Source organism: Balaenoptera physalus (assembly GCF_965194825.1).
Source record: "Balaenoptera physalus genome assembly, chromosome: 7".
Classification (NCBI taxonomy): domain Eukaryota; kingdom Metazoa; phylum Chordata; class Mammalia; order Artiodactyla; family Balaenopteridae; genus Balaenoptera; species Balaenoptera physalus.
In genome coordinates, this window is record NC_138886.1 from 37,278,769 (window position 1) to 37,305,927 (window position 27,159).

At 38.4% G+C, this 27,159-nt stretch overlaps 1 protein-coding gene and 1 long non-coding RNA gene across 6 annotated transcripts in view; one reads left to right on the forward strand and one right to left on the reverse strand.

Annotated features, from left to right (window-relative positions):
* The window catches only part of UNC13B (unc-13 homolog B), a 243,211-nt gene that overhangs the window by 99,500 nt on the left and 116,552 nt on the right, over positions 1–27,159 (reverse strand). For 4 of the 5 annotated variants that reach the window (XM_082468356.1, XM_082468357.1, XM_082468355.1 and 1 more), the window contains exon 8: positions 12,251–12,485. In XM_082468356.1, coding sequence (XP_082324482.1) covers positions 12,251–12,485 — 235 coding nt within the window. Of the gene's footprint in view, positions 1–22; positions 8,075–12,250; positions 12,486–27,159 lie in introns of all 5 variants that reach the window. The other variant, XM_082468359.1, reaches the window with a different exon arrangement.
* LOC309663862 overlaps positions 1–27,159 on the forward strand; it is a 113,562-nt gene that overhangs the window by 60,790 nt on the left and 25,613 nt on the right. The gene's annotated exons all lie outside the window — the stretch shown is intronic.

Genomic DNA, 27,159 nt, shown 5'->3' on the forward strand with positions numbered 1-27,159 from the left:
GATGCTTTAGTTGAGAACAGGCCTTTTGCTGGTCTTTGGTTCCTTGATGTCATGTAGAGCAACTGGCTGCTGTACATTCGAAACAGAGTCAATGCTAGCAGGTGCTGCCTCCTCTTCATGTGTTTCTGGCTGGTGAAGTAGCTCAGAGACAGTGCAGTGTTCTTCCTCATGACTCTCTGAAGGACAGGTGGGGTCAGAGAGGTTATCTTTAGTACCCCCGTGTTCTCCAGATGCTGGGATTTCCTGCTGGTTTTCCACTTCTCCAGGCCCTGAAAGCTCATGAGCACATATACTTGGCCTGGTCTCCAGCTGCCCAGAGGTCCCAGAGGGCTGAGTCAAAACCTTAGCTGGTTCAGCACTGGCCCCAGACATTTGAGAAGACTCCAAAGTTTTGTCAGCCTCACTGAATTTAAGGTCCTGATCACTGCTGATAACCAAAACTGGAGAGGAGAATTCTGCAGGCATTTGTTCAGGGTCCCATTTGTTCTCTTTCAGCCATGGGAATGAAAGATCCAGCTTCTTTCCAAACCTTAGTTTTGAATCAGTTGCCACTGCACTACTCCCTTTCCCCTCATTACCTCCCTCAAAGAGAGTTGACAACTTCTTAAAACTGGACATTAAACCAGTCTCTGCTGCTCTATTGCCAGAGGAGGAAGGCGAGGAAAAGAAAGAGCTCAGTGGTTTCTGATAGTCAGTAGCAGAGGATGGGAAATGGAGTTTTGGCCAATTGATCATGTTTGGGATTTCAAAATGAGGACTTGGCTGCTCCGTTTCCTTGGGGACTGCAGGTGGACCTTTCTGGGCATCAAGTATCCCATAGTTTTCTTTGGCACAAAGCACAGGTTCCTCCAACGGACGGTGAGAAAGGTACCCTTGGGTTTCCAGTGTGGCACTCCGGCCAACACTCGCCTCACTGAACACTGTAGTATTGGTTTCTAGTGAATTGGTTGCCTGTAGCTCTAAGAAGTCTTGGTTTGTGAAGGCAGACTGCATATCTGGCTCTGGCTCAAGAGGAAGAGGTAGATGAATCGGAGGAGGAAGCTCTTTGGCAATCCAGGTAGGTTCTGGATGCAACTGTGTTGGCAATGAGATATGCTCTGCTTCCAATGATGCCTCTGTGTCTGTACCCTGCAACATCCCCATGTCTCCTTCATCACTCAGAGACAATACTCCTTGCCCAGTATCGTCCCCTGAGACAGAAGATGCAGGCTCAATTGTTTCAGAACGTTGGGGTTCTGGAATATTGTCAGGAATATTATTGTTTTCCATTTCAGTTGTTAGGTTAGGATCAGCCGTCAAGGTCTCCAAGTCTGACTTTGCACTAACCACAGTCATTCTACAGTCACTGACGATAGCTTTTGAATTGAGTGCTCCAAAGGTAGCTTCTTTCCACAAATTTTCGGGAGGTACTGATTCTTCAGTATCTCTGGAACCACCATTTTGAAGCAATGCAGTAGCTGGAATAGATGATTCTTGTTTGTATGTCTCTGGTTTGGGACTTTTAAAAAGTCCAAATAACTCACCTTTGAGAGGCTGAGATGATGTACCAGAAGAAAAAGAGAAAAAGGAGTTTTTCTTTGGAGGTTTAGGAGAAGAGAAAAGTCCAGAGAAAGTTTCAGGAGGTTCAATTAAGGACCCAGAGAAAGATTTCACTTTGGTCACAAACCCTGAAAGCATTTCTACTGAAGAGTCCAACATTGATTTGTCTTCTACTTTATCTGCATCTTGACTCTGGAGGTGCCCTGTAAATCCTGGCTCCACAGAGGAAGAAGCTGGCTCCAGGATCTGTGTTAAGACCTCATCAGGGGCCTTTTCTAATGGCAAGTTCAGTGGGTCACTAGTAAATCTTTCACTTTGGTGGTAGGTAGTACATGGGTCAAAATGGTTAACCTTTTCAACCAAATGGCTATCATGTGAAAAAGAGCTGGCTGGTGAGTCACTCAGAAAGGTTTCCTGTATGAAAGCCTCTTCTTCATGGGGAGATACCTCAAGGGTCTCTGGACCAATGAGCAGTGTTTCAGACTGTGCCTGAAATTGTTGCGAATGAGGAACAATGTCTTTTTGTGACTGACTTACCTGGAAATCTTTTAAAGATGTCCCTGGTCCATTACTGGAACCTAGTTTTCCTGGATAGTCGTTTTCTACATTGAGCTCATCTGCAAGGGAGGTAAACTTAGTGGTGTTGCTAATGGAAACACAAGGAGCCATTTGCTGTTCATGAACTACCTCCTGGACTATGCTACCTCTATTGTCATTAGAACCTTCTCTAGTCATTGTATCACTCATGCCTACAAAAACACTTGGCTTCTTACAGGGCTGGGAAGTCACTGGAGCATCAGCTGAAAGGCTGTGTTTTTCCCCAGGAGTCTGCTGCTTTTCATCCAAAAAGGACAAGTTGAAGAAACTGAAAGAGCTATTACGAGAGGCATTCTTCTTGCTGCCTGAGTTAGCAGTGGAAAAAAAGGAAGGAAGTGTGAATAGCCCTTCTCCTTGAGATGTGGTTCTTGGTAGAGAAATAGAGGCTCTGTTCTCAGATTTTTCGGATCCAGTCAGGAAAGAAAATATACTCTTTCTGGTTGGTAATTCTGGTTGGGATGGAGATGTTGTGGCAGTTGAAAAACTCTGGTCTTTGTCAGAAAAATGATCTTGTTCATTTGAATTTCTTCTGCTCAGAATATCTGATGATATTTTATCACTTCTTGGAACTTCTGTCACTGTAGACACACCACTAGTCTCTACTGAAGAATCTCTGGAGGATTCTTTGAGACATCCTGTTGAGAAAGATGAATTTGGTGACTGGTGGAGTTGGTGGTCTCTGGAGGGTGCCTCTTCGTCAGTCAAATGATCACCCTGGATCTCCCTGATTGATGGTTCCTTTAGCTCACTGTCATCAATAGTAGTCTGCTTGTTCAGATTTCTAACTCGATCCTTCCCTTTAGAAGAAACTGGTGCAGCAGGAAAGTTTCCAACATCCTGTTTAGTTAGATGTGCAGGATTAGGACTTGACTTGACCTCATCCTTATTAGTCATTGAAGAAACAGACATATTTTCAGTTGTCTGTTTAGGAGATACATTGGTTTTAAAGAAATCCCCAAGGGAATCAAAAACATTTGAAACACCAGGAGATTCATTCTTTTCCTGAGATGATATCTTTCTATTTTTATCACCATTCTTTTCTAAATTTGGTGATCCTTCTTTATTCACCTGGGTTTTAAAGAAGTTCAAAAATCCAGATGCCTGTTTCCCGTTTGCTACTGCACTTACTGAAGAGTCTTCTCCCTGACCAAAGAGTTTCAGTGCACTTTTAAATAATGTTCTCTCAGACTCTTTGGAAGACTGGTCCTGAGGAGGCTCACAATTCTTGCATTCATCCCTACTAAACTGTGATACAAGAGGAATTGAAACAGAATCAGCCGTAATCATCTTGTCATCTTCTATATCTGATTGAGCCTGAGAAGTTGTTTGGTTTACCTGGAAAACAGATTTTAACAAATTTTGTTTTTTCACATGAATGCTTTTATTTAAAGGGAATTCTTTCTTCATATTTTTAGTAAATTCTGGTCGCTGAACACTGGATACCATTTGTCTCTCTGAATCCTTCTTGAGAAGACTTTCTTCCTCATTTTGGGAGTTACTCTCTAGTTGCTTACTCAAGATTAATGACTGAAGACCATCATTTGTGATCTCTGCTAAATTTGACTGCTGATCTATTTTCTGCATGGCTGAAGACTCTAAGGATTCATTCTTATCAAAATTCAAAGTACTTCCAGTTGAAGCACCCAAAGCAGAAAATGACGAAGTCACTTTGTTCAATGATGACATCTCTCCTCTTTGCGGTGGGATGTTAGTCTTATTTTCAGGATGAACCATAGAGGCAGCTTCTTCAGAAGACTGGATCCACTGGAAACTGGAAAGGTTAACTGATGAATCCTTCACTAGAGTCTGATTCTTATCTCCCTTTATAATTTGATATTTATTTAAGACATGATTACCAATCGTTTGGGGCTGATTTCTGAGATCCAATGTACACTCAAAGTCTTCAGAACCACCCAGCCTTTCTTTAAAAGATACAAAATCTCCTTTTGACTTTTGAGGAGTATAGCCTGAAAAATCTAATGGTTGATCCCTTTGGCCATAACTTGACTTTTCAAGTACTTGTGAAAACATTCCTAAATTTAGATACATTGGTCCCTCACTTCTTGGCAAAGCTACAGATAAATCAAGAGGGTCATCAATTGGTTCCTCTTCAACATACCACAGTAATTCGTCTTCCCTGTCAAGTACTTTAAAACTGTAAGCAGGAATAGTGCTATCATCTAATGTAATACTTGATAGATCATTTGTCTGTAAGTCACAATTCAAATACTCTTCATAAGAACAATCAGGTATAAATAAATATGCATACTGCCCAGTAGAATCAGTAAGGAAAGAATAGATATATTGACCATCGTGGAACATAAAATATCCATAATCTCCATCCTCCGATGGCCACCACACTCCATTTTCAAGACATGACAACCATTCCTGGTATTCATAACCAACACTTGAATAAACAAAGTTTTCATCCATTCTTAATGAGTCTAGATCAACTACGGGGCATGTACTCTTCTCATAACCTGAAGAACAACTTAAGTCAACGGGCAATTCTTCTAGTGAATTCTTAGTCTCATTAATTGGAAGATAACAAGAATTTCCATATAATGAGTTAGCTGCCCAAGTATCACCTCTCAATAAGTAATCTTCATTAAATGCTAACTGGTTGAATGATTCATGTGGTAAGTCACACCAAATGACACTGTTTAGATTTGTTCTCCACTCCAAGATATTTGCATTTTGATCTTTCTGGCAAAAATTTATTGCTGGATTTTCTGAGTCAGGCCACAAGAAAACATCGGCTGATGGAAATGTATTTTGATTCAACATATAATAAACTGGCTGAAGTTTTCTGGAATTTTTAGAGAAATCTTTTATATCAGAATCCCATTCATAAGAGAAAGGATTGTTCATCTCTTCAAAAGCCTGACAGTGGTTTGATTGACTAAGAATGTTAGTATTTAGCACAGGTGAATTTAACTTGTTAGAATTTTCATGTAGTTTTGCCTCAAGAGCGTGGTGTGGTGTCTGCCTCTTAGCCAAAGATTTCTCTAATAGGTCCTGCTGAGCAGTTGGAGTGCAGTGAAGTACACTGTTCTCAGAAGAGGGGAAATTCTTTTCACATTGCTGGTTTTTCCGTGTAGGAGGGCAATAATGGTTATCAACCCAAGCATCAGATAATGGTATGTTTTCTTTAGGTAAAGATAAGTAGCTTTTTATGAAGCCAGAAGTTTCCTGTTTTTCATGGTTCCTCTGATTCTCAAAAGTCACACATGAAGTAACAGGGATCTCATCCAAGGATAAATGCTTCTTTCCATTCAAACCCTTTAGGTCACCTAAAGACATGGACTTTGCTTCATCTGGTTTACAATCAGTCATACTGTTATTTGATATCAAATTAAATATTCCAGAGAATAAGCTCAGTGTATTATTCCTGTGAGGAGAGTCATCTTTCTTCACATTTAATTCTTGTTGACTAGACAAGTTTTCAAGAGAAGAAAACCTGTTAAACAGGCCAGAAAGGAGGCCTCCTTGGGTTCTTTTCTTGGAAGCTTTATCTACAAGTTTGTCATCACTCATTTCATCAACCAAGGTGGGTTTCAAAATGGTGGAAGTAAACGCTAATGAAGAGTCTGGTACTGTTGAGGATGTCACTTGTGTAAAATTCTTACTTTCTCCTAAAGAATCTGAAGGTATATGCTCTTTGGACACAACTCCAGGAATGTTTAAGGTATCTCTTTCACAGTTCTCTATTGCTGTGTGGTCACTTGAGTGTAATTCCTCTATACTCCCAAATTTCCCAAGATCATTATTAATATTTGGAGCCGAATCAGACTTTATTTTATTAAGTGTGACATCTTCAGGAGTATTTATTTGGTCACTCTTATTAGATGTCTTTATATCACCAAATTTCCCTAGATTACTATGAATATTTGGAACTGAACTAGATTTTATTGAACTAAGTTTGGCATTTGCATGGCAGTTTCTTTGGATCTCTTCATCAGTGGTTACTGCTGAGCCATGAAAACTCTGGTCATTGACAGTTTTATGGCTGTCAGTGAAAGAAAATTTAAACAAAGGGAACATGCTTCCTTTCTCTCTTACATCCTGCTGCTTTTCAGAATGACTAAGAACTTTGAAAAATGGAATATCTAATTTTCCACTAAAGGAAAAGGAATGCCCACATTTCTTAGGGCCCCTTTCCCATCCATCTTCCTCCAACTGGTGAATTTTCATAGAGTCTGACAAAGTCTCCTTTGAATAGGTCTCAGGAGAAGTGAGCAAAAACTGGCTAAAGGATTTTCTGAGTGGCTCAAGGAAATCATCGTCATCAGTAATTTTGTCCCCCTCTAATGGCTTTGAAGATGGTTCTTTATTTGCAGTTCTGCTGCCAGCTACGCAGTGATGTCTTAAAGTATCTTTGGCACATATTTTTGGTTGATCTGGTAACACAGACAGATCTGTACAGGGTTCTCTTTCCAACGGACTCACAACATCATCTTTCTTACTTGCAGAATGAGCTAAGTTAGAATGTTCAATGGCTGCTTGGGAAGACAACAAATCCTCACTTAGGGGCATTTGGTAGTGAGGAGTTTCTCTATCACTCCTATCTAAAGTGACAATGCTACTGTCATTGCCAAGGGTATCTTCCCTTTGATTTGACTCCGAACCACACGCAACAAAGTTTTCCTTTCTTGTTGGCTTGCTCTGGTCATCATCTTTTTTGGTTTCATCCTTTTCCAAAAAGATTTTTAATGGATTTAGCATGCTGCAAACAGACTTTATAACTGAACTCTGACTCTGTGAAGCAGAGTCCCTTCCAATAGTTTCTGTTGGATCCTGAAAGTTTAAACTTCCAGTTTTACTGTCCATGTGCTCATTTTCAGAGGTTTTGTCATGTTTGCCAACGTCCTTATTGTCAACTGTTTGAGAAGACAATGGAGATGGAGATTGTATGGAAAGATCCTTCTCTGATACTGACTTGGCTCTGGGTCTAGATGGCGAATTAATCTCCTCTGTTTGATTAAGAGTTTCTGTTTTCTCTGGAACTAAATAAACCAGCTTTTCCACAGAGGTTGTTAGATGCTTTGTGCTTGAACCCACCTTTTCTGTGAGTGAACTGAATAAAGAACCAACAGCACATTTTACTCCATTCAGCTCAGGGAAAGAGATGGCTTTGTCCTTGTCATTCCTGACAATGTTTAAAGATGGTATTTGATCCCCTGGCATTTTCTGTTCTGCATTATTAACAGTAATATTGTGTTTAAGTGCTTTCTTAGTTTTTGAAAGGGAGCCAAATCTATTAATCTCCTCTTCCTTCTCTGCTAAATATTCTGACACTGTTTCTACCAAACACTGAAGCTCACCCATTGTATCAATATAGTCCTCCTTGGGTTCCTCAATAGAGGAAGGGGTCATCTCTTCCATGGGGCACCCAGACAGATTTCCAAGTGTGTCTGTAGCACAATTCATCCTTTGTGATGCGAATGCAGGATTTGCTCCATAATATTCTTCTGGAAAACCTCCAATATGATGGACATTGGATGGATGACATGTTGGTGACAGTAAATCTTCCTGCTTATCAGAAACGGGGGAACCCAGAAGTTCATCAGAAGTACTGCTGGCAGAATCTTCAAGAATATCTAATGAAGTGAAATTAGTGACATGCTGGTTTAAGCCAGATGACTTTTCGCAGTTCTTAAAACAACCAGGAAGATCATAATCATGACTTTCCAAGTTAGTGGTCCACATGCCACTCTTAACCACAAATCCATTTTTGTAGGGACGTAAAACTGGGTAATTTTGTTCCTTCTTCTCAATGTGGCAAAGGTCACAATTTTCAGTGTTAGGATATGTACTTTTCAAGTTAGTCTTAGTACCTGATTTATCATCATATTGGCTTTTTTCACTGTCTTCAAAATGACTATATAAGGGTGTCTTTTTCCTTCTCCTATCTATTGTATCATATTTCTGAGGATATCTAGAGAAAGTAGATGTTTCAAACTTAAGGTCATAATTAAAGGCAGTAGAGAATTCTGTCTCTTGGCTTTGAGATGGTATCTTTTTCCAATTCTTATACTTTGGTTGTATTTGTTGGCTGTAATATTTATCAGTTTTTGAAAGAGTTCTCACTTCTTTTACCTCTGCGTCCTTTAAGTTTATGTTACTGTTTTCTAGAGCCTCTTGTGACATTCTCCCCTCTATCTCCTCATATATACCTTCTTGCTCTTCATAGTCAACATCAGAGAAATATGAAATAATCCTAATTTTGTCATTTTGAACGTGCAAGCCTTGTCTGACGTAAAGAGATAAAAATGGAGGAATAGTAAGGCAAGAAAAAAAGGAAAAACAGGGAAAAGGAAGAAAAATTATAAGATTTAGTACATATTCAATGAGAAAACTAAAATTAATAAAACTATCAATTTGATAAAAACCATTCAGACTGAAAAGACAAGATAAGGAAATCCACATGTCCTTAAGTCAGTATTATAGCAATGTAGTCAAAAAGTTTTTCCACATTAGAAAAAGAATACCTATAACAACTTTAAAATACTTCACTTGCTACCATTAACTATTTAGGATCCTTTTGTTTTCTAAGAAAGAAAGAAACAAACAAACAAAATGAACATATTCCATCAATATTTAGAATATATTTACAATGCCAAAGTTTAGAACTGTTATATATTCCATGAAAATATATCAAGGGATTTCAAGAAATCTAAATTTGTTGATGAATTTGGATCTGAAAAGCCGCCAAGCTGTTAACTTGCTGAAGGTTGTATTTTAGGCAGTACAGCCAAGAATATAGTCAAACATACTACTTTTAAAAAGAAAAATATGTATAAAATATAATAATAATCTTTGACTACCATAAGTCAAACCCTGTTAGAGTACCACAAAGAGAAAATTATTTAAAGCATCATAATTTGTCGTTTGTGAAATCTAAAGGCTATATGTATTGAGGATCACAGTGAAATGAAAATCTTTCCCTATACTGATTACAGAATCAGAAGCTACACGCCCAACTTAAGTCAGTGAATACAGAAGACAGCCAACCTTACTTTCACTGAAGTTAGAGACTGCCTATTTCCTGGGTACTGAGGTGGGGGTGGAGAGAGGGCCTGCAGACTCGGAGCTTGTCAGCTCAATGTGTTCTTTTATAGATCTAACAGCCATTAGCATTTATTTAGGAAACAGAAACAACATCAAAGTGGTCACTTAGTCACTAAAAATCGTCAAGAGTGAGACTAATATTCTTTTGACCCCTCTCAACACTAGAGATACTCTGGCTCTTTAATAGCTAGCAAAGTCCAACAGTATTGCCAAACCTCAAACTATATATTTTTATACAATATACGTGTATTTCCCATTATTCTGGTTTAATATATATATATATATTAAACATGCAGTTTCATCACTCTCAGACATCCTCAAAAATTCAAACTAAACTAACTCCATCCTGGAAGAAGTCTTTATCGTTCCAACTTAAATCAGTAGATAGCCATGGCTGTAGTAACTGAAACTATTTATTTTTACACTTCTAATTTACTGGAAGGTACTACGAACATGTTTGTTCCCTCAAAGATTTTAAATTCTTCCTAAAAAGCTCTAACTTAAGGTCTTAGACTACTTCCAAGAACTTAGTATTTACAGAAATAGAAGTTTAAAAAGCAAACTAGTGATATAATTTCTTCAAAAATTTTTAAAGAAAAATCATTTCAAAAATTTAAGTTAAAAATGACTATATACAACTTTACTTAAAAATCATGTTAACTTTTCCTCTGCTGGAGATGATAAAATATTTACTCTTTAACCTCATTTCATATACTGATACAGAAAACTAATCAGATTTATATGTGATCAATTAAAGAAAAATTTTAGGAAAAAAATTTACAACTTAAAGTACATCACTAATGCTCCTCCAAGTGTTACTTTTTACAGCAGTGATAACAGGGTAATGATCAGGTAAACTACATATTCTTCTGGACAACTGCAGTCATTTAGGTTGATGTACCATTATTATTGCTAGCCTGCACATTGAATGCTTACAAATACAGAGGGGAAAGAGGGCCAAAAGAATTTTTTTTTGCTATTATGTTTTTTTCTTAAAGACAATATAAACAACTAAAACCAAATGAATAAAATATGCAAATATGCAATCAATAAACCAGCAAGAAGTAGGGACCAACTTCAGTAGGATTCCTGTGACATTTCTTTTTAGATTCAAATTATGAAGAGTAAGAATTCTACATGATGGTTGATATATGAAAAAATTTCACTGAAAATACTCTCAGAGATGATAGTAAACTGAGTCAGGATGTTGTCTAGCAGGTATATGACCATCTGAGGTTCAGGATAAATATTCACCAGTTTGGTATGGTGGGCAAAAAAATGAGATCATTCTATAGTATGGTCAATTTAAGCAACCAAAAGTATGAGCTAACTTGGAATGGTTTTTTAAAAAACTAACCTCCAACCAGTAAAATATTGATTCAGCCAAGGATCATCAATGGGTGCTAAAATCAATGGATAAAAGGTTGTTGGAGAAACAGAATACTGACACAATCTCAGGTATCATCCCAGAGATCCTTAATTACAAAAAGAAAGGTAACTTTACATTGGAGAAATCTGGTATGTATACCAGATTAACCAAGAGATCAAACCAAACGTTAACAGTAATGAGACAAGGTAAAATGTGACTGCTGAGGCACTGTGAAGGAAACATCTATGCAGTGTTTTTGCCAAAAATGTTTAACCTGATTCTAAACATGAAAAAACAATCAGATCAAACCAAATTAAGAGGCATTCTCAAAACTGGCTGGAACTCTTCAAAAAATGTTAGTGCCTCAAAAGACAAAAAAGAATAAAAAAAAAAAAGTATGGGAATTTTGTTAGGTTATAGGAGACTACAGAAACAGGGAAATCACATGTAATGTACCATAATCCTTAATTGGATCCTGCATCAAAAAGGAAAAAATATATATAAAGAACATTATTGGGACAACTGGAAAAATTTAAATATGGTCTATATGTTAAATAATATAATTGTATTGTCAAATTTCTTGAGTGTGATCATAATATTAAGGTTATGTAAGAGAAAGTCCTCTTTCTTAGGAGTTACATGCTGAAGTACCTCCTGGTAAAGTAACATGGTATCTGCAACTTACTTTCAAATGGTTCAGAAAAAAAAAATGTATGTGTGGGACTTCCCTGGAGGTCCAGTGGTTAGGACTCTGTGCTTTCACTGCCGAGGGCCCAGGTTCAAGCCCTGGTTGGGGAACTAAGATCCCACAAGCTATGTGATGCAGCCAAAACAAGAAAATATGTGTGTATATAAACATATATTAGAGAGAATGAGATAAAGTAAATGTAACAGAATGTTAATACAACTGGTAAATCTAGGCAACATGAATATGTGTGTTCATTGTACTGTTTCTCTAAATTTTAAGTCTGATTTTTTCTAAAGTTGGGGGAAGAGTAGGGAGCATATATGTATGTATTTGCTTTTATACTCATAAATATATGATGATGGTCTACGGAAGGGTAATAAGAAACAAGCGTGGTAAGAGAACTAGGAGACAGGAAGGTGATGCAGTAGAGGAGGACAACAGGTGTGGGTGGGAAATTCTTTGCTGTATACTACATAGCACACCTTCATATATTTTTACATGTAAATGTTTTATGTATTTAAGAAATTAATAAAAAGGTTTTTTTTTTTTTTAAGTTCCAGCAAAAGTACTGAATCTGCTATAGTGAGATCATGTTGGTTTCTTCTGAAGTTCCCAGGGAAATATTTAGGTAGGAAGAATTATCCAAGCATGTAACATCTGTGATTTTCTATTTTTAATCTTGGTGAAAGGTGTATCAAAATCACTGGGCTGAGCAGAGAGGTGAGCAGGTTTTTTTCAGCCATCCACCCCAAGTGGGCCTGCCCTCACCTGATGATCATAAAGAAAATTCTTACTGATGGATATGCATAAATGTGAACATATGGAAGAGGAAAAAAAAAGAATCTACATAAAATGGCTGCAGGTTGATCCACCATGTTGCTATATTTCCTCTGTCACCTCAGGTTAAGGTACCCAAATCCTTGATGTCAGTTGCATCCTGGGACCTGCATACTAGGAAGAGAAAGTGCTTTGTTCCCAATACCCACCTGAGGGCCCGCCGCTCTGGATAATCGAGGTCATAACTTTGCACAGAGTCATTGCAAGAGTCCCGGGAACTGCCCTGAGGCAGCAGCTGCTGTGGCAATCGCACAGGCACAGGGAATTGGTGCACAGAAGCATTGGGCTGGGAAGTCGTATGGTAAAGAGGTGGGATGCTATTGCTGGCCTCACTGCGATAGTCACTATCTCGGTCATCAACGGCACTATCAGGATCTTCAAAAGCTGTGGAATAAGCACAGTCAGTCAAAGCAACCCAGCTTTATTTAGTTCTTCAGAATTTTTTTCTGCTTCTAACTTAGGTAGCCACAAGCCTGGACCTTGAGAACAAGAGCAAGCTGAGCTGCACATGAGCCCAGTGACCTCAAGTCATGCAAAAAACTGTCTCAATATCCACAAGTCTCTCTCCTTAACGAATGAGATAAGACACTTGGTTTAATTTTAGTGCTGATTCTTAGAGGAGTTCCAAGTTCCATTTTCCCAATGCAGAATTCTCTGGAATTCTGCTTCTCTAAGCTCTCATAACCCTAGTAAAAATCTGCTTTTAAATGTCTTAAATAGATTCTGGCCCTGTACTATTATCAAAATGGGGCAAAAGGGGGAGAAACAGTTTTTCCATCTCTTAGAAAAGAGAAATTTTTGTTTAAAGTTAGCATGGTGTTTTCAGACTTTAAAAACACATGGTTGAATCAAATAAGCAGGTCCACCATCGGAAGCTGGTCCAAGAAATCAGGAAGGTCAAAGCCAAGACTTAGAAGTCAAGTTAAAAGTTCTAGATGCAGCTGAGAACAGCAGCAGTCTTACTGTCTTGCTGCAACATTGGGTTTTTCTAATAATTTCTGTCGAGCACCCACACCCTGGGCTCAGAATTCCCATCCCAAGCCTGGGCTGAAGAAGAGGAAAACATGTGCACTGTCAATGGGGTCTTACTGACAATGCAGCCTAGTTTATCTAACAGCAATGACTACAATTTCATAGAATTATTTCTGCTTTTCAGGCCAGCACCTGACAAGCTACAGTTTTTTCTTGATGTTAGCTAAAATGACCACAGTTACAAATCCTGCTCCAAGCAAAAGTAAAAATATGCAATACTGTGCTTGGAAAGGGAGTTCAACCTAATAGTGTGTTGTAGTTTATTTTATATAGAAGCCATTTCTGATACCATATCCATATGTGTATAATTAATAAGGTCCCATATGTTCTTTCTTGCCAAGTTTCTATTAGGCTCACAATAAGGAAAAGGAACATTCACCATCCAAAGTGGAGATACTTTTAGCAGATGATGGACTCCTCATATTAGGAATTAAAAAAAAATCTTGGTAGCAATGTGGACAGTGGAAGCCTCCTAACGACCATAAAATTAGGCTTTTACAAGTAGGAGATAAGAACATATATTGACACAGTGGAAACAGAAAAGAGTTAATGAACCAGAGAAAAAAATCCAGACAGAAATGATAAAACCTGGGGACAAATGGAAGGTAATCCCTATTACCTTAACCCCTTGGCTTCTACATCAGACAACTTGGTAGATAATCCCACTAAAAGAGACAGGGAACACACAACATGTGGGTTCCAGACAACACTTGGGGTCACAGCTGGGAGTAGGGGTAAGAAGATCTTTCGAGCTTTGCCCACTTGAGTTTAAGGCAACATGTGAACATGAGAAAAGAAGAGAATGATCAGAACTCCAGGGGAAAAAAATCAGTATGAGAAAGAGACTAAGCTTCAAATGGTCAGGAACAATACCAATCAAACATAGGGGATGCAAAGCATTCTAATTACAAAGCACTCTGATCACACATTAGGAAAGAGAGACTTCGGAGGTACTGATTTTAGACCTTGTTGCATTTGCTGTTCTGAAGACAAGAAAGGATCAAGGGACAAAAACCAGTATGCCATCCAGACTTAATTCTTTCTGAACTCATGGAAGGAGTAAGTGTGAAGAAGTCAGTGCTGGATTATTCATGCATACAGATGAGGGGGCAGAGGCAACAAAAGAGACAAAGCCAAAAGTCTATTTAAACACTGGCAGGAGAATATGCTATTAGTTTATAATCCAGAGAACCAAGATTTAGTCTCCAAAGAAGCAGCAGTGATAGACAATCCTATTGCTTATGAGTCCAGGAGAGGGTAGCTCAGCCAGAGGTAGAAGCCCAGGATCCAGAGCCAGAAACTACCTGGATAGACCCTTAGTTTCTCACTGCATCTGACCTTAATAATACTCTGCTTTATTCTGTTAAGCTAAGGGGAGGAATATTCCAAAACATTCCTAAAGGCTGACACATTTCCGCACTGAAGGAATAAAGGGCAAGTACTAAGAAATAAAGTGTCGGGACTTCCCTGGTGGTGCAGTGGTTGAGAATACGCCTGCTAATGCAGGGGACATGGGTTTGAGCCCTGGTCCGGGAAGATCCCACATGCCTCGGAGCAAATAAGCCCGTGCGCCACAACTACTGAGCCTGTGTGCCACAACTGCTGAAGCCCGTGAGCCTAGAGCCCGTGCTCCACAACAAGAGAAGCCACCGCAATGAGGGGCCTGTGCACTGCAGCGAAGAAGCCCCCGCTTGCCGCAACTACAGAAAGCCAGCATGCAGCAACAAAGACCCAACGCAGCCAAAAATAAATAAATAAAAATAAATAAATTTATTTTAAAAAAAAGAAACAAAGTGTCTGTGGAGAGAAGAGGCCAGGAGTAGAAGAAAAGAGAGTATGAAAAGTAGGAGGGGACAGGAAAAAGGAAATACAAGGAAGTGAGGTGAGACAAAGGACAGGAGCAGAAAAAGGGTAGGTCAAGGGCAACAGCCAGCTTTTCTCCCCCTATACCATCCCCAGTTTCCTTATAAAGTCAATCTCCTAGCACCACCAAAGCTGATTAGAAACTAAAGAGGCAAATTAAGGAAAAGCCTTGAATGAAAGAATTGTACTTTCAGTGTAGCAGCAACAATCTCTTACTGGCTCTACACTCTACCCCACAGTAGTATTTCATCTAGAACGGAAAACTTCTGGCTTCACTGAGAAAGAGAGACTGAGTACAGGTTTGGTTACTCAGCTTAAGGCGGACTTGTGAGCTAGTTTGAGGGCAAAATTTGAAAAGTCCCTTTAAATTAAAAGGCTGGGAAAATTTACTCATTCAAATATTTATTGAGTGCCTACCAGTGAAGGCCAAACAACACAGAAGACTCAGCGTATAGAGTCAGTCTAATAGGAGAGAGAAAATATGGATACAAATACAAGGACATATCTATCATGAGAACAGTACTAACCAAATGCTGTATGAGTTGACGGTTAGGTCATTTCCTGTTAGAGTGAACAGGGAAATCATTATGGAAGATATGACTCTGAAAGACTGGAGGGTTTTCAATAGGTGAAGATGGGGGGCGGGGGAATACCTTCTAGAATCTGGACAAAAGCAATGGCATGAGTAAAGGCCTGATGGTGGAAAGGCTATATATATTTTGACAAAACATTCTGTAGCTCATTTAGCAGGTACATAAAAGGACATGGAAGGGAATGAGAGAAAATAAACCTGGAAGAGCAGGATGGGGGAAGTAATTTAATCTGGGGCAAACATGGGCCCCAGGCAGAAAGCAGGCACTCAAACAAAACAGAATGAAATACTGAACAACAAGGCTCTCTAGTATGTGGTGCTCCTGGATTAAGTCCCCATCTTTAAATACAGAATACAGGGAGAATTTTATCAGAGAAGGAAAGAGAATTCAAACCTTTTTTTGTTTGTTTCATGGCTTACTTTTTTCTATTTGAAAACCTTAAGTTATCTGAGCTCTCTTAGGCTGCCTTTGAGTAGTTTCCTGGTGCAAATACCCAGGATTCAGATGATAGAAAGTACATACCCCATGAGAAATTCCAGTGACAGGACAAAATTTGGCCTCTCTTAGCATCTATTGGATACCTAATCATTGGGACTCAATCAACCCACCCACCTCCCCTGTCAGATAGGTAACACAGCCAGTAATGTCAGCCTAGGGCTGTGAATCTTGTTGGAAAGAACTAGATGCCCACTCTCTAAGCTCAAAGTTGAACAAAGTTGGGCTTTAGCCTAGCTGGACTGCTCCAAGGAAAGTCAAACCACGTCCTCAGCCTCTTGTTCACGTCACAAAACCAATGACCTCTCCTAGAATGAACCTTCTCCTTCTAGTCACTGCACTCCTTAGCTAAGAGACCAAAGGAGAGAGTTTTCTCCAAAAGGTGGCTGATGGTACTACTTGTCTCTGGGGAAGAAAAATCAGGAGATCCTGTCACGATTATAACTGAAACTTTGGTTTGAAATGAAATTTCTCTCTCTCTCTTTCTCTCTCTCTCTCTCTCACACACACACACACACACACACACACACACACACACACACAGTCTTCAGGAAACCAGCCTGAAAGGATATAACTTTCCACTGCAGGTAACTGTCTCCTGAGATTCAAGTAGGGGAAGAGGAGGGAATGGAATTATATATGCTTATATGCATGAATATCCAGCTTCATAGTCAGAGGGAGTATGTTAAAGGGTATGATCAAGAAAATTATAAGGTATTCAAATTCTTACGTACTCTGTTGGTCTCCCCAGCCCAAATAGGTCCAGTGACCTAAGAAAACCGCAAGTGGTAGCAAAGAAGAAGAGTGATAGAGACAATTTTAGGACAAATTCAAAGAACATTTTCCATCCCACCAATTATTATATACCTTACCTTACTTGAGCCTACCCTACTTGTATTCCATTTATTTTTCATAACATGTAGAGGGCATCTGCCTTCTACCAAACATAAGACAAATCTACAAAGTACTCTTGCTCTCTGCAATTCACTATATAGAGAATAACAAAAAACTACTGCTTCCGGGGACTTCCCTGGCAGTCCAGTGGTTAAGACTCTGCACTTCCAATGCACGAGGCACGAGTTCAATCCCTGGTTGGGGAACTAAGATCCCACATGGCGCATGGCGCAGCCAAAAAATTAAAAAATAAATTAAAAAAAAACCTACTGCTTCCATACTCTTTTAAACCTCCTTCTGGCTGAGGTCTCTCTTAGGACAACATCACTGAGGAGCTAATATACCGTTCCATATTCAAAATGAGAAAAATTTAATCAGCTTCTAAGAAACCCTTCCTTATCTCTATGTTCACCAAACCTGAATCTACTACAGTATATCCATGAGAAGCTCAGACCTGGTTACAGTGGGAAAGTGAGTGATTCCCTTACCCAAGAGCAATGACATCCAATTTTGCTGCTCTCTATTGAAAGTTAAAAGGCCAAAGAATGGGCTTCCCTGGTGGCGCGGTGGTTAAGAATCCGCCTGCTAATGCAGGGGACACACGTTCGAGCCCTGGTCCGGTAAGATCCCACATGCCACAGAGCAACTAAGCCCATGCACCACAACTACTGAGCCTGCGCTCTAGAGCCCGCGAGCCACAACTACTGAAGCCCGCATGCCTAGAGGCCGTGCTCCACAACAAGAGAAGCCACCGCAATGAGAAGCCCGCGCACCACAACGAAGAGTAGCCCCTGCTCTCTGCAACCAGAGAAAGCCTGCGCACAGCAATGAAGACCCAATGCAGCCAAAAATTAATTAATTAATTAATTGTAAAAAAAGAATCAAAAAATTAAATTAAATTTTAAAATAAAAAAAAGCCAAAGAATTGTATTAATCTCTAGTCTTCCAATATGTAATAAAACACTGTAGCCCAATATGTAATAAAACACTGTAGCGGGGACTTCCCTGGTGGCGCAGTGGTTAAGAATCTGCCTGCCAATGCAGGGGGTACGGGTTCGAGCCCTGGTCCGGGAAGGTCCCACATGCCGTGGAGCAACTAAGCCCGTGCGCCACAACTACTGAGCTTGTGCTCTAGAGCCCTCAAGCCACAACTACTGAGCCCACGTGCCACAACTACTGAAGCTCGCGCACCTAGAGCCTGTGCTCTGCAATAAGAGAAGCCACCTCGATGAGAAGCCCGCACACCATAACAAATAGCCCCTGCTCAATGCAACTAGAGAAAGCCCACACGCAGCAAAGAAGACACAATGCAGCCAAAAAAAAAAAACAAAAACCACTGTAGCCTGTTGGGTGCTCAGAGATAGCCACTTTTTTCTGAATTGCCTATAAATTTTTTAAATAAAATCCATTAAAACACAGAAGCTTTGACAGAAGAAAACTGAAAACAATTCCTACTCATTTTTCAAGATTAAAAAATTCAATATTAATTAAATTTAAATCCTATCCCACAGCCGAACTGAATTTGAGGCAACTAATGTGACAAGGAAATCACTAAAAATGGGCCTTTATCCCAAGAAACAAGGAATAATGTGGCTTCATAGTTAAGAATATGGATATTGAAATCAAAGCTAAGTTCCTCTGGCTCTGCCATGTACTAGCTATAAGATCTTGAAAAGGTTATTATAGATGTTTCCTCATCTGTAATTTGAGAATGATAATGAGTCTCATTGGTTTCTGTAAGGATTACAAGAGAAAATCCATGTAAAGTACTTAGCACAGGTCCCCAGAAAATAGTAAGCAATTTGCATTTCTTGTTGTTTTGTCATGTTGCCAGATCTTTGCTTGCCTTATAGGTTCCTAACAAATAGGTAGCAAGAAGATCAGCACACTCCAACAGTTGTAATGTCAGCTGAGGGATCAACAACGTCTGGGTTAAAAAGTCCTCAGAGTTCTGAGGGTGCAGCTACCTTAATTAAATGTTTGCCATAAGACGCAAAATTCTGGAAGCACTGAATGATGCCAACACAGGCTGGTTTCACTACCTGAGTTAACTCCCAATCCTGGGGAAATGGGATTACAAATCAGTCACAGGCTGTTTGACTAAGAGTTAAACAGGGAGAGTTTTCTTCCTATGTACTTACCTTTTTCCTACCACCCATATCTCTTTCTTCTCATGTTAGTTTAGTGTGCAATTTTTAAATTTTTAATAATTTATTTAACTTTCTAACCATGGAGTGGAGGATAAAAATTCTCCTAGGCTATAGTGCAGTTGCCATAGCAACCATGAGAGGGTAATTACCTTGTTTCTTTTTAAAAGAAAACTGAAAAATAATCACATAGAACTTCAGAATACACCTATCAAGCTAGATGGCTTCAGGCAAGTGACAATGCTGCGTCCCACTGAAACTCTGGGCCCAAAGAGCGCTCTCTTTGCATTACACAGCCTCATTCTTAAACGCCCAATAGCACTGCATAGCAGTTTCTTGTACATAGTAGGTGTTCAATAAATATCTCTTGTATGAATAAATCAAATGAATAATCTGATCCCATCTACTGGGTCCATCCCTAAACCATGAAAATAACAACAGTTATGCTCTCTGACTAACTAGTTCCCTATTCTCACTTCAGCCTGGTACCACTGTAAGAGAAATAACACCAGTTTAATTAAGCCAAGTTTCCTTCCTCACCCCAAAAAAGCACTAAAACATCTCACTAGTCAGTAGAACAATTACTGTGGATAGTTAGGTTTTGCTAGGCATAAGAACCAAGAAAAGGAGGGCGGAAATGCTTCAGGAAAAGAAATTATACATTCAAAGGCCCATTCAGTGAACTGAAAATAGTTCCAGCGTATCTGAATGAGAAGCTGCAGGGTTATGGAAGAACCTGATCAAAGTGAGTCTTAAGTATATGTATGTTTAGAAATTTAGTAATGTTAGGAGTTTGTAATTATCTGGAGGATGATACAGAGCTATCACAGCTTTTAAGCAGGGGAGAGACAGGATCAGATTTGTCATTTCAGAAAGAGAATGGTGGTACAGTGTGGCCACTGGTTGGTACAATAGGTAGACTGAAAACGTGTCAGGGAGGCTAGTAAGAGGCTATTGCACTGACCTAATGATGGCTTGAACTAGGGAAGTAGCAGAAGGAGCAGAGAAAAGTAGATACATTCATAAGATACGTTGGAGGTAAAGTCAATAGGGTTTGATAAGTAACTGAATGTGGAAAGTGAGGAAAATAAAGCCCAGATAATATTGCCCAGGTTTTTAGCTTGAGCTACTGGGTGGATATGACATCATTCATTAAAAGAAATACAAAAGAGGGGAAGGTTGAAAGAGGTGATGATGAATTTAATGTTAGATGTATTTATCGGCTTTGTGGTATCTATGAGACATCTCAAATGACTATGTCTGGTAGACAGCTGGATATATGAGTAAAGGGATGTGGAGCAGAAGACTTGCATGTTTTCAGAACACAAGCTCCCATGAGGACAGGAATTTTTCTTCTTTGTTCCTTGCTATATCCTTAGTGCCTCAACAGTGCCTGGTACAAAGCAGAATCTCAACAAATATTTGTAACTGAATAGATAAAAATTAAATAAAAACAATGAGGTAGAGCGTATAGGATAAGAAAAAGACTGTATATAGGAGAAGGGGGGAAGCTATAGAACAGCCACATTTAGAAAGCAGACAGACAAGAAAAAAAAGAACTGACAATATAGTGTTGGTGAGGCTATGGAGCATCTAGAACTCTCATACGTGGCTGGCAAGAATGCAAGGTGGTAGGCCTCTTCGGAAAATAATCTGGGCATTTCTTATGAAGTTATACACACACCATACAATCCAGCAATCCCCTTCCTATATATTTACCCAAGAGAAATAAAAACATGTTCATACAAAATCCTATATACAAATGTTTACAGTTGCTTAATTCATATTCACTAAAAATTGGAAGCAGAAGTATCCTTCAACTGATGAATAGGTAAACAAACCGTGGTACATCCATACAGTAGAGTACTACTCAGGAATAAAAAGGAATAAACTAGTGACACACGTAGATGAGTCCCAAATGCATTGTGATAAGTGAAACAAGCCAGACTCAAAGCTACATACTATATAATTCCACTTATATGACTTTCTAGAAAAGGCAAAACTTAGGGACAGAAAACAGATTAGTGGTTGTCACAGGCCAAGAATGGGAGAGGTTGACTACAAAGGGTTTAAGGGAATTTTTAGGGTTGATGGAGCTGCTCTATATCTTGACTGTGGTTATGGTTACATGACTGTATGTGTTTGACAAAATTCATAGGACTGTACACTAAAAGGGAGAATTTTACTATATGTAAATTATACATTAATAAATCTGACTTTTAAAAAAAGGAAGAGTCCACAAAGGAGCCTGCAAAGAAGCTGGAGAGGAAGAAAACCATGGCATTGTGGTCCCTGAAGTCAGGAAAACAGGTTTCAAGGAAGGAGTGAGTGGTTAACAAGTAGCAGTGCTACAGAGCAGTCAAAATAAAACTGAGAAAGTCCTACTGAATTTAGAAACAAAAAAGTTACTCGTCATTTTTATGACAAATTTTAATGAATGAAAGCTAGAGCATAGTCTGTTCAGAAGCAAATGGAAGCACACGCAGTGGAAAAAGGAGACATCAAGACATTCTACAATTCATGCAGTAAAACGTTCAACGTAAGCAAAGTGGAGGGTACTGCTTATCACAGGACATCAAAAAGGTAGTAAGCAGAGAAAAGACACTGGCCAAACGAGTTGCAGAAAAACCTCCAAGTACATTAAAAGCGTATTAGAAAACCAGTAACATTCTCAAACTGGGCATTCACACATATCAAATGACTGTCAAACTGGCAATTTTAATGAACAGGCTAATGTTTCCCACCTCCCTGGAGCTTCAAACTTCTTCAAGCTCACATACTTAACAAATGAATAACCAATTACCCTCTAGCTCAGTGTCACCTGATGCTAAGAGAAAGGCTGTCTAGAAAACTAGAGCCTCTACTGGCAATGACATTTTATTTACAATGTTATGAGCTCTCTTCAGATATATTAGCATACCAAGTATACGACAAGTCCAAAACCACGGAACTCTGGACAATTCAAAACTAACACTTCAAACCTATTCCTAAAATTCCTCTCTACTTTATCTCCCATATCCAATCTGTCAACAAGCTTAGTAATTAAGTCCATTTAAGTCTCCTTCCTACTGTCCCTTCCTCATAGGTTTTACTCTCCTTATCAAAGAACTTATTACCTCATGCCTGAATTATTACGGATTTTTGACTGGACTTAAGACCTTCTAATCTCTGTCCCATTCAATCTACTTAGCAGACTGCAACAAGACGAATTTTCCTAAATCCAGCTTCTAATCACATCATTACCCTTTTAACAACTTACAACTCTTTATAAAAGAGTATATTTATCTCCCTGGCTTTCAAACCCCTCTATAATCTGATATCAAATAAATATCAAACCTCACTGTTAGCCAGTCCTGCAAAACAAAGTTTTTGTTATGACAAACAGATTGTCATAGTTCCTATGCTTGCCATACTCAGGAGATGGAGAGACGAAATGAGCCCAATTTCTCCTATCTGTCCCCCAACTTCTGAAGCTGGAATATCCTTCACTTCTATTCCTTCTTGGTGTAATGGAAATGGTATGAGCTTTGGAACCAAATAAACTTAAATTCAAAGCCATCTCTTACTAGCTGTGTAACCTTAGGCTGGTTAACTTCTCTACACTTCTCTTCATCATCTATAAAGAGTAATACCACTTACCTCTCAGATTTGCATAAGTATTGAAAAATCACATATATAGCATTTAATTACCATGTGCTAGACAAATGGTAATTACTCAATAAACATTCCTTATCCTCCCTTAAATAATTGGAATTCATTCTTAAGTTCCACTTAAACAACTCTCCTTAAACAATGCGCAACGACTCTAGTACAGCATCTCTGTTAACAATCAAAATAAGAACCATCTGTCTATTTCTTAAAAAGTTAAACATACACCAACCCATATGATCCAGCCATTCCACTCCTAGGTATTTAACCAAGAGAAGTGAAAACACATGATCATGTGAATGTTCATATTAATTATAATAACTGGAAAAAAAACCCCAAATGCCTATCAACAAGTGATTGGATAAACAAAACGTGGTATACCCATATAATAGAACACTACTCAATAAGAAGAAACAAATTACTGATACACTCAACAAAATGGAAGAATCTCAAATCCTTCTGCTGAGTGAAGGAAGCTAGACACAAAGGACTGCATGCTATATGTTTCTATTTTATATAAAACTCTAGGAAACCAAATTTAATCTATAGTGATAGAAAGCCTATCAGTGGTTGCCTGAAGCCAGGGGTTGGGAGAAGGATGAATTGCAAAGAGCATAAGGAAATGTTTAGAGATAATGGAAATGTTCTGTATTTTGATCATGGTGGTAGTTTCACTGGTATATACATCTATCAAAACCAATCAAAATGTACACTTCAAATGGGTGAATCTTCTGCATGTACATTATATCTCAACAAAGTTGATTTTTTAAAAACACCTGCCTTAGAATTTGATTCATTTTATTGCTTGCCTTAGTCCTATGCATCCCATCCCTAGCCTAGGTTGTAAGTTCCCTGAGTGTAAGAGCCAATCTTATACTCCCTTTATGGTCCTTCCAATGCTCGGCACAGAAATCCTATACTGAAGGAGTTAATAACTGAATAAATGCAGGTTCTTCTTAATCTTAGAAAGCAGTGTCTTTAAATTTTAAGAAGAATTACTTGAGCCTCTTGTTTAAAATGCAGTTTCCTAGACCATACTCCCATAGATTCTAATTCAAAATGCCTGGAGTGGCTCGGGCATCTACATTTGTTGTTGTTGTATCTGCCTTTTCAATAAGCAACTAATGCCAAATGATTCTTGAATTACATTTTGAAAAACACAGCTACAGGATTTGCTATATGAAAAAAGCCAGTCTCTTAGACAGAAGCATAGTGCTCCTGCGCTGATGGAGGGAGGAGACAGCCAGATGAGCTATCCTACTGAGCTTGGAGACCAGCTCACTGCGATCATACAGGGAAACGAAACAATTCTGGCAGGTCCAGGACCCAATTAAAAATGAATCCTCTTTCCAGTAAGGCAAAGGTTCTGCACTTATCCCTGTTGACTAGGCTACAGCAACACAGGCTTCTTCTGCCTATTTCATCCTGTTTCTAGTGGAAAATGTAAGAAATCAGAAATAGTCACATTAAAAAAATAAGGTCCATAAGTATCAAACAAAACCCCCCCAAACAACTATTACATCACCAATTAATAGTCCAGTGCGGGTCAGTTTTTCTATGACAATGAAATGACAGGAGATTTGAGCCCTAGACTTGAAGTGAACAGCCATCTGTCTAGAATAGCAGTGACAGGACTCACCTATCAATTACTAAATTGTAGTAATTACCAGGTAGCTCACAAAGGACAATAAAGTCAAACATTAGAAATTATTCCCTTCCTTTTTTGAGACAGTAGATTTATTTCCATGGAAAACAGTAAAGAACCTATAATTAAGAAAAGTACTTCAAACCTGACATAGGGGAATAACAAAAAGAAACTATTGACCAAACTTCCTTGTGAATATAGATATAAAAATCCAAAATAAAATACAAGCAAATCAAACATAGCATTATATCAAAAGAATACTTTTAAAAAATACTTTTACCATAATCAAGTAAATTAAAGGAAGGCAAAATGATTTATTAATAGAAATTGATTAATGCATTCATCGCTGTTTGTAAGTCAAAGGGAAATACCCATGAATAACTAGGTAAGTACTATTAAGGCATTTTGAAATGTTCAACATCCATTCATTTTTAATATGAAAGCTCTACTGAGTTATAAAATGCAGAAAAGTACACAAATGATAAGCATACTGCTCAATGAATATGTGAACACACTCAAGTAACCAGCACGCAGATCAAGAAACAGTATTACGGCACCCCCAGCAGACCTCTTGCTACCCTTTTTCAGCCAACTTGCTACTTCCCTCACTTCCTCCAAGTCTTTACTCAAAAGTCATCTCACTGTAGCTTGTATACTAACCACCTTATTTAAAATTATAATTCAATTTCAGTTCTAGCATTCCCAATTGCTTTTCACCATCTACTCTTTTATTGGTCCACTCTCTAACATCCTGTATAATTATTATGTTTATTGTCTACTGCCTGCCACCCAGGATCTTTGTCTTTTTGCTTCCTGATATATCCTAAGCACCTAAAACAAAAGCTGGAATGTGCCCAAAATTCTCTGTAGAAGAAAAGGACTCAGCGATACAGGGACACGGGGAGGGGAGGGTGAAAGGGCAGTATGGCTGGATGTGAGAAAAGGAGTATCAACACCAGGAATATAAACAGGTACAATCTTTCTAGTGTATGATTTGGCAATATCTAACAAAATTTTAAATGTGCATATTCCTTAACTCAGTAATTCCACTTAACAGAAATGCATTAATTCAACTAATTTTACTGAGCAAAGTTACTGGGGATACACAGATAAGCATTTTCCCTACTCATGAAATTTATGGTCTAGAGAAGAAAATAAATATTAATCAAATAATCATACATACCGAGTAAGTGATGTAGGAAAGGTAAATACATAGATGTACTAAAAGAATATATAATATGGGAGGAGGGATCCATTTGCACATTTACAAAATCGAGGAAGTTACTATCATAAAGTCGGAATAGTAGTTATTTTTACAGAGGAGGAGACTGTGATTGGGAAGAGGCATGTGGAGGGCTTTCTGGGGTGCCTAGCAAAGGTCTATTTTTTGCCTTATATTAATTCATTAAAATAAACATTTGTTTTATGAGGTTTATATATTTATATATATTCATTCTACAATTAGATTTTTTTAATGCATCAAGCAAACTGCTCACATCACTACAACCACCCACCACCTGATTGCTTCATTCTCCTGCATAAAGTCTTCAAAGGTTCCCCATTGTCTTCAAGATAAAATACAAACAGCTTGCTATGGCACTCAAACCCTTCCTGACATGAGCACTCTGTGCCTCTCTAGCCTCATCTCTAACCCCTTCCCCACTCTTATCTCCTGCCTTCAAGCCATCCAGAACTTAACATACTTAAGTGATGCTTTTTCATCTTAGTGTCCTAGTACCATAAACTCTTTTCTCCTTTCCTTGACTGACTCCGACTCATCTTTTAAAGCTCAGTTTATTTTGGAGTTTTGCAAGGAGGGGAGAATGGATAGGCAGACCACAGGAGAATTCTAGGTTAATGAAACTATTCTGTATGATACTCTTGGGGTGGATTTGTGTCATTACGCATTCATCAAAATCCATACAATATGTAGGGATGTAATGCACTACATGATAAATATAATTAACACCACTGTATGTTATATATGAAAGTTGTTAAGAGTAAATCCTAAGTTCTCGTCACAAAAATTTTTTTCTTTTATTTTGTATTTATACAAAATGATGGACATTCACAAAACTTATTGTGATAATCATTTCAGGATGTATGTAAGTCAAATCATTACACTGTACACCTTAAACTTATACAGTGCTGTATGTTAATTATATCTTAATAAAATGGGAAGAAAAAAAGAGAAAAACCCCATAGAATGTATAACACAAAGAGTGAACCATAATGAAACATATGGACTTTGATTTTAAACTTTTTTTTTCAATTTATATATCATTTTCTCTAGGAAGCTATTCCTAACCATCCCAAATTTGGATTAAGTTTTCTTCCTCTATACTCCTCTACCATTTACTTATCACACGGTACTAGCTACATGTTTCTTCCTCTCTGGACTTGAGCTCCTTGAGATCAAGGACTTTTAATCTCTATACCCCCAATGCCTAGCATGATTCTTGGCATGAGGAAGAGGTGTCCAATAACTGTTTGTGCAATGAACAAGTCTATCAATTGTTGATGTCTACCATAATTCTGTCAATCATGTTTTATCAATCAAACTCATTTCTTACCACTTTGTACCAATAAAATCTATAATAAGAAGCCATAAGATGACCATGCTTTTATGGGAATAACAGTCACTCATATATATATATATATACACAACACACACTATGCTCAGATTAGGTACTTAAATGTTATAATCAAATAAAACTTTGATACATTAACCTGACATTTTT